Source organism: Mauremys mutica, chromosome 1, assembly GCF_020497125.1.
Source record: "Mauremys mutica isolate MM-2020 ecotype Southern chromosome 1, ASM2049712v1, whole genome shotgun sequence".
Classification (NCBI taxonomy): Eukaryota; Metazoa; Chordata; order Testudines; family Geoemydidae; genus Mauremys; species Mauremys mutica.
The window spans coordinates 177,033,631-177,046,163 of record NC_059072.1 but is presented as its reverse complement, the minus strand read 5'-3'; the positions used below and the strand labels follow the sequence as shown (position 1 = coordinate 177,046,163).

Here is a 12,533-nt window from a genome sequence, read left to right as displayed (position 1 = left end):
AAGAACAGTTGGCATCACCTGCTCCCCTCAGAAGACCTGACCCTCAGGAGGAATCTTTTGAGGAGCCAGAGCCTAGAGCTGATGAAGAGGTTTCGCATGCAGCTAATATCTCCTCTTCATCCCCGGATGAAGCAGCTATGTCTCCTCTCTCATCCCTGGTGGATGATTTTAAACGCTTCCAGGATCTGATCAAGAGACTTGCAGATGCCTTACAGATTCCACTTGAGGAGGTTACGGAGCCTCATCATAAGCTGCTCAGTATCCTCCATTCACCGTCAGTGGCCTGTCTAGCATTACCTGTTAATGAGGCTTTTACATCCAGCAATATTGTTTGGCACACACCAGTACAGTGTCCATTCCGCCTATATGTAAAAGAACAGACAAAAAGTGTTATGTCCCAGCAAAGCACTTGGAGTTTTCATTTTTCCACCCCTAACCTAACTCCCTGGTGGTAGATGTGGTGAATGAAAGGTTTAGGCAGCACCACACTAAATCAACACCTCACAATAAAGGCCACAAGCATCTGGACCTATTCGGGAGAAAGTCTTACTCCTCAGCCTCACTTCAATTCAGAATTTCCAGTTATCAGGCCTCGATGGCAAAATATAACCATATCAAACTCACGTCCTTTGTCGACCTCCTATCTGCAAAACACAGGGAGCAGTTTCATGCATTTATGACGGAAGGCCAGCTATTGGCCAGAACAATGTTGCAAGCCTCCCTCAATGCTGCTGACACCACCGCTTGTTTGATGGCCAAAGCGTTGGTAATGAGAAGAGTCTCCTGGCTCCAGCTATCTCATTTCCCTAAGGAGGTTCAGATCACAGTCAAGGACCTTCATTTCAACGGTTCTAAGTTGTTCGCAGATCGATGGATGAGTCTGTATGAACATTGAAGGATTCCAGAGCTACTTTGCATTCTCTTGACATTTATACCCCTGCATACAAGAGCGAACTCATCAAGCCCAGACAGCGCAGAGATTACCCCCACCCCCACCCCAATTCCTCCTCCCTCAGAAGGCATATGAACCAAAGAAGGCAAAGGTTCCAAAGAAGGACACCATCCGCTTCTCAGCCTTCTGCCTTGGATCTGTCCATCTTCAAGCAGGAATTTTGACGTGTTGGTCAAGGGTCTGAATTACCATCCTCATCCTCTCCCACTGCATCTGCCCTCCCCCTCACACCCCCCTTCAGTGACCGCCTTCACCACTTCATGCGGTCTTGGGAGTTGATCACTACGGACAAGTGGGTCTTGGAGATGGTCTCCACAGATTACTCAAGCCACTTCACGTCCACCAACCACCCTCAGTCCTCATCCCTCTGCAGGGACCCCGCTCATGAGAGCGTACTGTACCAAGAAATAGGTGCTCTCTTACGTTGGGGAGCTATAAAACCTGTCCCCATGCAGCACAGAGGTTTTATTCAGGGTACTTCCTGGTACCAAAAGAGAGCGGAGACTCATCCTAGACCTGAGACTAATCCACACCTATGTAAAGGTGTAGAAATTCAAAATGGTGATGTCCACGGTAGAGGATAATTCCCTCACTAGAGGAAGGGGATTGGTTTTCAGTCCTCGACACTCAGGATATGTATATCTACCTGCCCATCCCACAAATGATTCCTTTGGTTTATTGTTGGCCAGAATCACTTCCAATATTGAGTGTTCCTCTTAGATCTGTCATCTGCCCCGGGGTCTTTTCGAAGGTCATGTTGGTGGTAGCCGACCAACTCCACAAGAAAGATATTTTAGTATTCCCTTGCCCAGATAATTGGTTGCTAAAAGGCTGCTCCATAGAGAGGACGTCTTGGGTAACTTCCAAGGCCATAGACCTCTTCCTCCAATTGGGTCTACAACTGAATATACATAAATCCACATTGACCCCAGTACAGAGCCTAGAGTTCACAGGGGCACATCTCGATTCAGTGACAGCAAGAGCCTGCCTTCCTCAGCACAGGTTCGTGGCCCCCTCCAACATAGTGAACATGATTCAACTCAGTCCACACACCATGGTCAGGAACTGCATTCAATTACTGGGCCACATGGTGGCCATGATCTTCATGACAGAGCATGCCTGACTTAAAATATGCTGCCTCCATGGATGGCTCAGAACCATTTATTTGCCCACCAAACACAGTCTACATATGCTCCTTTGTGTACCTGCCTTCGTGAAACAATACCTTGATTGGTGGAAGAACCATCATAACGTGTGCACAGGAGTTCCTTTCACATATCCTGCTTCTACAGTCGTTATAATGACAGACGCCTCTCTGCTAGGCTGGGGAGTGTGTCTAGACGTTTACGTGATCCAAGGCAAGTGGATGTCGCAGGAGACGATGCCACCTATCAGTCTCCTGGAGCTCAAGGCAGTCAGATATGCTTATCTCTGATTCCAACCACTAATAAAAGGAAAGCATATAAAAATCATGATGGACAATATATCATGCATGTTTTACATCAGCTGCCCGGAGGATCCAGATCTCCCTCCCTTTATAATGAGGCACTCAAACTTTGGAATTGGTGCATACAAACCCAGATTACTGTCACAGCAGCGTATCTCCCAGGTATCCAGAATGTGACTGCAGATGCACTCAGCCGACAATTCTTCCAAGATCATGAATGGGGAAATAGATCCCACATATTCCACTAATGGGGCACCCCCCCCCCGATAGATCTTTTTGCCACAGAGGCAAACAAAAAATGTACCCACTTCTGCTCAAAGGCGGACTGGGCCACCAATCCTTAGGGGATGTTTTTCAACTTAAGTGGTTGTCAAACCTACCATGTGCATTCCTTCCAACTCCCCTAATAGCCAAGAGAGAGACAGGGCAAGAGTCATCCTAATAGCCACCCACATGGCCCAGGCAAACGTTGTTTTCTTACTTCCTACAGCTACCTTCCTTGCCCTCCGATCATTCTTCGCAACACTCCCCACCTCCTCTCCCACTAGCACAGGAGGATTCTTCACTCCAGTCTCGACACTTCATCTCAAAGTGTGGTTAATTTAATGGCTCACAGGGTGGAGGCAGCCTGTTCAGACAATGTAAAAAGAATGCTACTACACAGCGGGAAACAACCTGCTGGCTACACGTATTGTCAGAAATGGTCTCCTTTTGCCTGTTGGTGTGGCTGTAGACAGCTTTCACCAATGGACTGCATCATTTCCAGATATACTAGACTACACCTAAGCCCTAAACATTTTCGGTTTATCAGTGAGCTCAATAAGAGTCCACCTGGCAACCATCATGACCTTTCACCCTTCTATAGGGGGCTAGTCCATCTTTATCCACCTGACCATAACAAGGTTTCTCAAAGGCCGGGAAACCTCTAGCCACCAGTTCAATGTCCATCTCCAATATGGGGCCTCAACCTGGTGCTTAAATGCCTCACAAGACCGCCCTTTGAACCTCTTGGCTTCTTGCTTTATTCCATTTGTCTATGAAGACAGCATTCCTGATAGCCATCACATCAGCGCAATGGGTTGGTGAACTAGGGACCCTGACAGCATACAGCCCATTCACGGTGTTTTTTAAGGATGAAGATCATGCTTTGACCTCACTCCAAATGCTTACCTAAGATCTCGTCTGCATTTCACATCAGTCAGACCACTCACTTCCTGACTTCTACTCCATCAGTATATGAATCCCCAGGATGCAATACTACATACCCTGTATGTCAGAAGAGCTCTGACCTTCTATCTAGACAGAACAAAAGTCTTCAGAAAGACAGAGAAGTGTCTTTTGCACACACATCAAAAGGCTCTGCAATCTCCAGTCTGCGTCCAAGAGGATTTCAGACTCTTATTACTGATCTCATAACATTGAGCCATTCTCACTCATACGCACCCATTTGACAAGGTCCATTGCCACTTCCACGGCATTCCTCAAAAACGTACTGATCATTGAAATATGTAAAGCTGCCACTTGGGCTTCTGTGCATGCGTTCTCTGAACACTATGCAATCACCCACAACTCTGCCTCCGATATATTTGGCTTGACTGTACTCTCTGCTGTACTGGATTCGACTCCAAAGTCCCTTCCACCTTAGATGGTACTGTTTGGTAATCACCTATAGTGAGCACCCTTAGGGACACTACTCGAAGAAGAAGAAATGGGTTACTCACCCTGTCCAATAACTGTGGTTCTTTGAGATGTGTCCCCCTATAGGTGCTCCACCACTTGCCCTCCTTCTCATCTGCTTCAGAGCTCTCTGCTATGGGGCTTCATGATAGAGAATGTTAGGCCTGAATAAAGATGTAGCACAAAACCAGTTATGCCAACCTGACTGAAGTCAGGCTAACAGAGGTTTCTGGGTAATCCCAGAGTGGAAAAATACTGAGAAGCAGCATTGTCTCACAAAGCCCTGGGAAAGAGTGAGATAAGTGAGGGGCTGGTACCAGCTGTGTTATGTTAGGAACAGTGTTTGAAGAACTGGTAAGAAACACTAACATCCTACAGTTCTGACTCTAACTCCCCGGTTTAGTTTTCGGTGCGTTTAACTCCCTTACATTCCTAACTTTTGGCGCTTGTTAAGATATTAACAATTTAATACTGTAGAGACTAGGCATGCGTATATATTAAAAGGTGTCTAATTTCTAGTTATTAGACAAAGGGGGGTGGGTTGCTCAAGTGAATGATCTATGATGTAATAAAACTGTCTATATAGGCTAATACTAAACTGTAAAGGGGGGCTGGTTCTCTCTGGAGCCGAGCTGCTCTCTATTGATGCGTGCACTTGTCAATAAAGAGCTTTTGATCGGACCTTGCTGGTGTTGCCTGTCTCTCTGCGGTCAGACAACAAACTTTGCTGTCGGGGTTCGAGTCCCTGACAAGAAGGAACCGAGGGCAGTTCACCCGTGCAGTGCTATATAACAGGATGGGGGCACAAGACTGACTGTCACACAAGCATGGGACGAACAGACGCTGCTATGAGAACTCTCTAATCAAAGGTGTGGGAGTCTCTGTCACACCTAGAGTGGAGCACCGATAGGGGGACACATCTTGAAGAACCACAGTTACTGCATAAGATGAGCAGTCATTTTTTGTTTGTCACAAAGGACACAGGGCCCTATTCATAGCTTGTAAATTTCAGATATAAATGGTAATACCAGGTTAATACCTCTGCTGTGAAGGAGCCCACCCAGGTCTGGAACGAATATGGGGTACGTTCTGCCATCTCTTACACAGGTAGAATGTGTGGGATCCTTTAATTGGATTGCAGTGCACTGACACAAAGTCTCTTGCTGATACATGCTCTTCCGTTCTCTTTCAGAAAATCTCTCATCTGATTCAGCTCTCTCCAGCCCAAGTGCCCTGAATTCCCCGGGGCTGGGGATTGAGGGCTTGAACCGTAGGAGGAAGAAACGCACCAGCATAGAGACCAACATACGTGTGGCCTTAGAGAAGAGTTTTCTGGAGGTCAGTGAATCAGTTGCTCTACTCAGCCAATTTGTAATAAAGTAGAATAATGGCTTTGCTCAAGAACATGTCCATTAAGGTGAAAAGAATTCTGCAGCTAGGAAACATTTTAAGATATGCAATGATTGTTGTGGATACAATATAAGAAATAGTATATTTAAGATGCATATTAAACATAATAGACATTAAATATTTAAATTAGTATATCTTCAATCTGTGTCTGTCATCTAGTTGTTGAACAGGACTGGGAGTCAGAACTCTTCAGTTCTCATCCCTCATGTTCTGTGGCAGATTTGCTGTGATACCTTAGGCAAATCATATAATCGCTCTGCCTCTGTTTCCTCAGATATAAAACAAGGTTTGTAAAATCCTCAACTGAAAAGCACAATATAAGTTTGTTGTTGTGTGCATCTGCTGATATCTTTAGCTGTGTTAGTCTTTGTGTTCATACATTTGCAGGTCTATCAATCTGTATGTTGTGGGCAGATTGTTCCTGTCAAAGGGTGGGGAAATCTGTAGTGAGTTGTGAAAGTGTATTGCAAAACAGTTACAAATCGTCAGAGGGTGTACTTTCCCTATAGCGCTTCTACTGGCCAAGTGTGGTGCTGTAGTTGCTCCCTCAGTTTTCCTGAATGTCATCAACAAGTTCAGTGAAGCTTTACACAGGGAACAATACCTCTACTGAGAGGTCTGTTTATTAACCAAAGGCTCAATGAAAATACAAGCAAAACTTCGCTCCACTTCTGGGTCCACCATTCCCCTACAGCAAAGTTCTGTCGGCTGAACCCCTTTCCCTGGAGTTAGACTTCTTGACACTATCTGGGAATAATCCTTCCCCAGAGCCAGAGGTCTGTTGCTATCTGTCAACTGCACCTCTTTTCTGGGGCAACATGTAGTTGCCTTCTTGCCTTTGTTTGGGAGTTCCCTGTCCCTCAGACCATGCCTTCCAGGCCCCTGGCTCTGTTGAGCTCTCTGAGGAAAATAGCTCTCATGAACTTTCTGTCTCTAGGAGCCAACCCTTGATCGTTCTCATTAATTAGCTGTCAACCAACCACCAAGGGATTTAATTACCAGTAACTAAATTGGCTCATTCTCCCTTATAGGAGCCTGTCATGAGTAGTCTTGTCCCTGACTTCCCTTAAAGGCCCAGCCACCGTGAGAGTATCATTTCATCAGAGGCTCAGAGAGGGCCATACTTAGGCAATCTTTCAATCCACTTAGTAAAGTGTATGTACCAAGGAAGGGGAAATAGTAAATATTGTACCAAGCAAAATTATCTGTATTCACCTAATTTTAATAAATTAAAAAATGTAAGTGCTGTCCCATTGGTTCTTGACAGTTCTGTTTCCCCTTAGTTTCTTACTCAAGGATATCAAGCAGTGGATTAAGCCATGATATTGTGCACACCAGGAAAGAGAAAAGAAAAGGAAATAAGTGTCTGTGCACTTGGGAAAGGTGGAAAGAGAACCAAACATCATTTATGTTTAGACTCTTAGTTGACTATATGTAACTTTGGTAATTTAAGTACTGTGGTGACAAGCGCAAGATAAATTAGAGTCCAAGTCTCACCTCTGCAGGTGCCTCCCGAACATCATTTTGTTGTGCTCTCAGGGCAGACAACTTGCAGATCATCTGATCGTCACTGATGCCTCTCCCTTCCCCATGAGGTGATGAAAGACTCTCCCCTTATTGCAAGGTCTCAGGCTTCATCCCTGGCTTTCTGCCTTGCCAAAATTATGGTTATTCCCTTCTCTCTGAAAGGACATGTTTAAGGCACATGTCGGATGCATAGCAGAGCTTAGGGTCCCTAGGCAAGTGGTGTAGGTTAGTGCAGGCCCAAGGTATCTCGCACTAACGATGGGGCCAGCACAGACCAGCCCCCATGTCAGGGAGCAGTAAGTGGCACCCTGTCTGCTTGAACACAAAAGAGAATCTAGCTCAGGAAGTGCTAGAGGAACACCCATGTTCAGTAGCAGTCATGTTGGGAAAGTGTAGTAAGGAGGCATTTCAGGGAGAGGGCTTACCCCTGACAAAGCAGAAGAGGTTTTGGGTGCAACTTAGAGGAAGGAGCATTTGGGGAGCTGGGTGAGAACGGTAAAATGACAAACTTGGAAGTTGGCAGCTAGGAAGAAAAAAGAGTCTGTTTAGTTGGGGCGGGGCTGGATGAGAAGAAGTAGTTCTGAGTGTTGGGGATGCTGAACAGGAAGGCTCCATCTGAGGTTAGGAGATTGGGAGGATGGTCCATCAGGTCCCACTTTTGCTTAATCCTTTCCTGACAACATCTGCTTTGGTAAAACAGGAAGGCCTATTCCAGCTATATGTTGTTCCTTCCTCCAGTTCTTTAGTTTAGAATCCTGCTATGCTGGACCCATAATGCAGCACTCATCAAAGTAATTTCCATGATTTTCAAATATTTCTCATTTTTCAGAACCAAAAGCCTACCTCGGAGGAGATCACCCTGATAGCTGACCAGCTGAACATGGAGAAGGAGGTGATCCGCGTTTGGTTCTGTAACCGGCGCCAGAAGGAGAAAAGGATCAACCCACCCAGTAGTGGTGGAACCAGCAGCTCTCCCATCAAAGCAATTTTCCCTTGCCCAACCTCACTGGTAAGAATCAAGAAATGAAGATGGCTCAGCACATTGGAAAAGATCAGTCACTCCTCTCCTTCTGGCAATAATGGGAATTACACACATTTTTCACCTGCTCTGTGCAGCAGAGTTGTGCTCACAAATGTAACTGAGATACTTAATTGGCATTTTCAATATTATATTTACTGGTTCCCACTGTGTACTATAAACAAAAGGTAAATGTTACAAATCAGCCAGTGTGAATGCATTATTTAAATGCCCAACTGAACTCCTAACTTGCTCTGGCAGTAATTCACAGCTGATTGAATACAACTCACAAAGATGCAGTTTATATTACTGCTTTGGACATATGCTAAGAAATCATAATTCGTGTTTGAATTCTTTTCCATATCGGTGTACTTATCCAAACCCCTTTCTGTAAAAGGAAAAAAATGCTACCCAGTTCCACCCTTTCCATCTTGTTCCAGTCACATTAATGCATTGAATCATGCATAGATCCTATCAGTTTCTAGGCAGTAGTTGGCAGACTAAGTCACCCAAACCTGATTCTACTATTTTTGTCCCTTTTGGGCAGGGTTAATGTATATCAAAGTGAAAAAAAAGTTTAGCTAATCTTTGTAACTCATTTTCTAAACCTTATATTTGAAGTAAACACAAACTTACTGAAAACATAAGTAAACAAAGTGCATTCATCAAGGTTCCTTGAGCTCCATGCCACCATTGTTCAGGGAGGTCTGTGCCACCATTGTTCAGGGAGGTCTGTTGTTATCTGGAGATGGTAGCTGTGCTTCTGAAAATATGAAGTCTGTGCATTTCATGTAGCCTCTAGCTAGTCTATTCTACATATGATTTTATACAGCCCTCATCACTGTAGTATCTGAGCACCATCCAGCAGTATATTAAATGTCATGACTAACATCTGTCATGTGTGGTTTGTTCTTTTTGTCATCCTCTCCTCAGGGATGAAATTATGTGTGCAGTGTAGTGCAGTTGTTTTAGAAGGTGGTTTTTTGTACATGTTGCTGTGTATTTATGCTAGAGAAGGAAAGGTGGAAGACGTGCACGTTACACTTGAAGCAGAAGGTGGTGAGGTTTGTGATAGGTTTAGTTCCCGTGGAAGTTCATTCCAGTCTCAGACAAGCCCTTGAGAAAATTCTGTTGCCTGCAATCACACGTTTTACCTTGTGGTGTAAAGTTACATTATGCCTGAGGAGTAGAAGTGTCAACCCTGTTTTTTCATCTGGGAGTTTTAGGCACATTTCCTATCCTCATCTTCAGTTGAGGATGAGGAGATAAGAACCCAAGTCAGGTAACTCTTTTCCTTCTTATGAGTTGCACAGTTATGTTCTCTTCTAACCTCTAGGTGGCAACCACGCCAAGCCTTGTGACAAGCAGTGCAGCTACTACTCTGACTGTCAACCCTGTGCTCCCTCTAACTAGTGCTGCTGTCACTAGTCTGTCAGTCACAGGTAAGATACAACCTAAGCTGCATCAGCACAGCAGGTTTTTCAGAAAACCCCTGCAGTCAGGGATAACCAATTCAGATAATAGCATGGAAGTCCAGTGGATTACTGGTGACGTCTACATATCAAACAGATAAAGAGTTTAAGGTGAACAATCTTTTGAGTTTTTTGATGTTCCTGTGTTGCAGTCTAAAATCTCTGTAGAGAACTGGCTCTTGGATTTGCTGTATCCTTGTAAGACATGTTGTGTAGGAGTCTCAGATGCCATAACCTGCCTAGCTGAAGGTGAAAAATAGAGTACAAAAGCAGTGCTTTGTGGGGAGCAAAGGATTCTCTGGGAACTCACAAATATAGCTAAGGTATACAGATGCAAAGAAACAATATGGAGGATTTCCCTTCTCACTGCCCAGATACTCAGTTTGACTTCAGTCTGATTTCCTTCCTCTCATCTCACTCTCACCTTGTCCTTTTAAACATTTTAATTAAAAAGCAATTCAGTGCTGATGGAAAACTCTGGACTGACAGTCATAGAGAGTGAAGTCCTCTGTTTTGCCACTGAAATGACAGTGTGGGCAACTGCCGTGCAAGCTTCCCTTACACTGCCCTGCCAATGTGCCTCAGTCCTATGTTGGAGTAATTCATTTTTCATGGCTGTTCAGTCTGGCCTCTCTGCTGAGACCAACACCCTGTGGTGACCTAGAAGCGAAAGGCACTCCCATTACCAACCTGAGCCACCCAGCCTCCTCCTGAAGAGACAGTTGTGATCTGAGATCCACACTCACTAGTCCTCGTCTCTTGAATTCACTGTGCCCTTCAGTCTCACAGAGACATGTCTGTCTCACTTCCTCTTTCCTATGCTGACCAGTCCAGGTGGTAGAGGTTTCTGTTCAGGCATGCCTGTGCTTTGGACTGTTCTAACTGGAATCCTCCTTCCAGGCACAACAGAAACCACCTCCAACAACACAGCAACCGTGATCTCTACAGCACCTCCAGCTTCCTCAGCAGTGACTTCACCCTCTCTGAGTCCTTCCCCTTCTGCCTCAGCCTCCACTTCCGAGGCATCCAGTGCCAGTGAGACCAGCACAACACAGACAACCTCTACTCCCTTGTCCTCCCCTCTTGGGACCAGCCAGGTGATGGTGACGGCATCAGGGTTGCAAACAGCGGCAGCAGCTGCACTACAAGGTGCTGCACAGTTGCCTGCAAATGCAAGTCTCGCTGCCATGGCTGCTGCAGCAGGACTAAACCCAGGCTTGATGGCACCCTCACAGTTTGCAGCTGGGTAAGGATTGTCTTTGCATTTTAGATGATAAATGAAGAAAATAGCAATGCTTGGAATTATTTACATGGGCTCTATTTATCATGATTTTTTAATACTGTGTTTTGCACTTTAGCATCTTTCACCTACACCTCTCAAAGGGTTTACAAATACTAATGGATTAAGCCCTGCAATACCCCTATAGGGATGTTATCCCCATTTGGTATATGAGGAAGCTGAAAGGTTTAGTGACTTGATCAGTCATACATTAAGTCAGTGGCCGAGCTGGGTGTAGAGCCAAGGAGCTCTGACTACTATTTCTTTGCTGTGACCATTAAACTACACTACCCATGCTGCTAACTTTAAATTGAATTGGCATCTTAGAGTCCCTTCATTCTCCTGTGTTCAGTTCTGTTCCTTTGGTCCCAGAGCAAGATGGAGAACATCTGAATATTTATTGGAAATCATTCTGTTGATGCTGTGTGACTAAAAAAATATTGCTGTAAATGCCTTGTAGTTCTTTCAGTTTCTCTTTATTCTCATTTCCTTCCGATAGCTCTCTAAAGAGTTGCAGTGTCCCAAGAAGTCACTTTGAGTGTAATTCACAGCAGTAATACACTACAATCTGTGCTTTTGGGGTGCCTGTTCTTCAGGTTTGTTGTTAAGCAAAGTGTTGAAAGGCAGTTGTGAAGGTTTATCCAAGACCACATTGTGGTATGAGAGAAATTAAAATACTACAGGAAAGGGTTTTGTTCTTTTTTTAAATCAGACCCTTGAATTCTACCTTCTTTCTCTGTATGATGGTCTCTGAATAGTAACACAACCTCCCTTGATCTATCTCCTTTCCTGTTTTCTTGGTATCACAGAGGTGCCTTACTCAGTCTCAATCCAGGGACGCTAGGCGGTGCTCTCAGCCCAGCTCTGATGAGCAACAGTACACTGGCAACTATTCAAGGTTAGTAAAATTCCTTTTAATATCTAACTGATTTTGTTATTTGTATGTTTTACTCACCAAAAAAAGAGAGGCAACATTCCTGAACCCCAACATTCAGTCAGGGACAGAAGCTTTACAAAGATGGCACAGAGATTTTTTTTTAGAATTGTGAATGGTAAGATACAAAGTTGGGAGGCAGGTTAGGACAGTATACAATCTCAGGGATTTGGTGGTGATGTTAAGGAAGAATGTGGTGCAGGGAGTGGCTGGGCGCTGCATTAGTTTTGCTCCTCTCAGTGGACGTGGAGGGACAATTTTAACAGGCTGTTTAGAGATCTACTTTTTACAGCTCATTTAGCAGATACTTTAGTATAGTTGCCTTGATCGAGGCCAATAGCAGAACAGTTCAGAGAACAAGAAACCTGAACACACAGATCCAAGATCAAGACTTTCAAAATGTGTATCTAAAGTCCTTAATTAGGAGCTATAAATCCATAAAATAAGGAATTAATTCCTTATTCAAATGTCTAAGTGAGTGGCCTGATTTTTTTTTTTTTGGTGTGTGGAGCATCCAGCAATTTCCATTGACTTTACTGAGAACCATTTGGATACTCATCACCTCTGAAAATCAGGCAATTTATTTATAAACTAAATTTAGCTATTCAGTTAAAAAAAAAAAATCTTGTACCAAGCAGGGCCGGCTCTAACATTTATGCCGCCCCAAGCAAACAAAAAGAGCGCCGCCCCGCCGAACCTCTCCCCGAGCGTCGCACCGCCCAAGTCCCTGCCCCTACCCGAGCATCGCGTCGCGCCGCCCAAGTCCCCGCCCCCCGAGCGCCGTGCCGCCTAAGTCTCCCACCCCTCCCGAGCACCG

The 12,533-nt window shown here is 44.7% G+C and overlaps 1 protein-coding gene across 2 annotated transcripts in view; it reads left to right on the top strand.

The window, feature by feature from the left end:
- POU2F1 (POU class 2 homeobox 1) overlaps nt 1-12,533 on the top strand; it is a 235,728-nt gene that overhangs the window by 205,211 nt on the left and 17,984 nt on the right. For both annotated transcript variants that reach the window (XM_045001982.1, XM_045001981.1), the window contains exons 11-15: nt 5,269-5,414; nt 7,843-8,022; nt 9,368-9,473; nt 10,404-10,749; nt 11,592-11,680. In XM_045001982.1, coding sequence (XP_044857917.1) covers nt 5,269-5,414; nt 7,843-8,022; nt 9,368-9,473; nt 10,404-10,749; nt 11,592-11,680 — 867 coding nt within the window. The remainder of the gene's footprint in view (nt 1-5,268; nt 5,415-7,842; nt 8,023-9,367; nt 9,474-10,403; nt 10,750-11,591; nt 11,681-12,533) is intronic.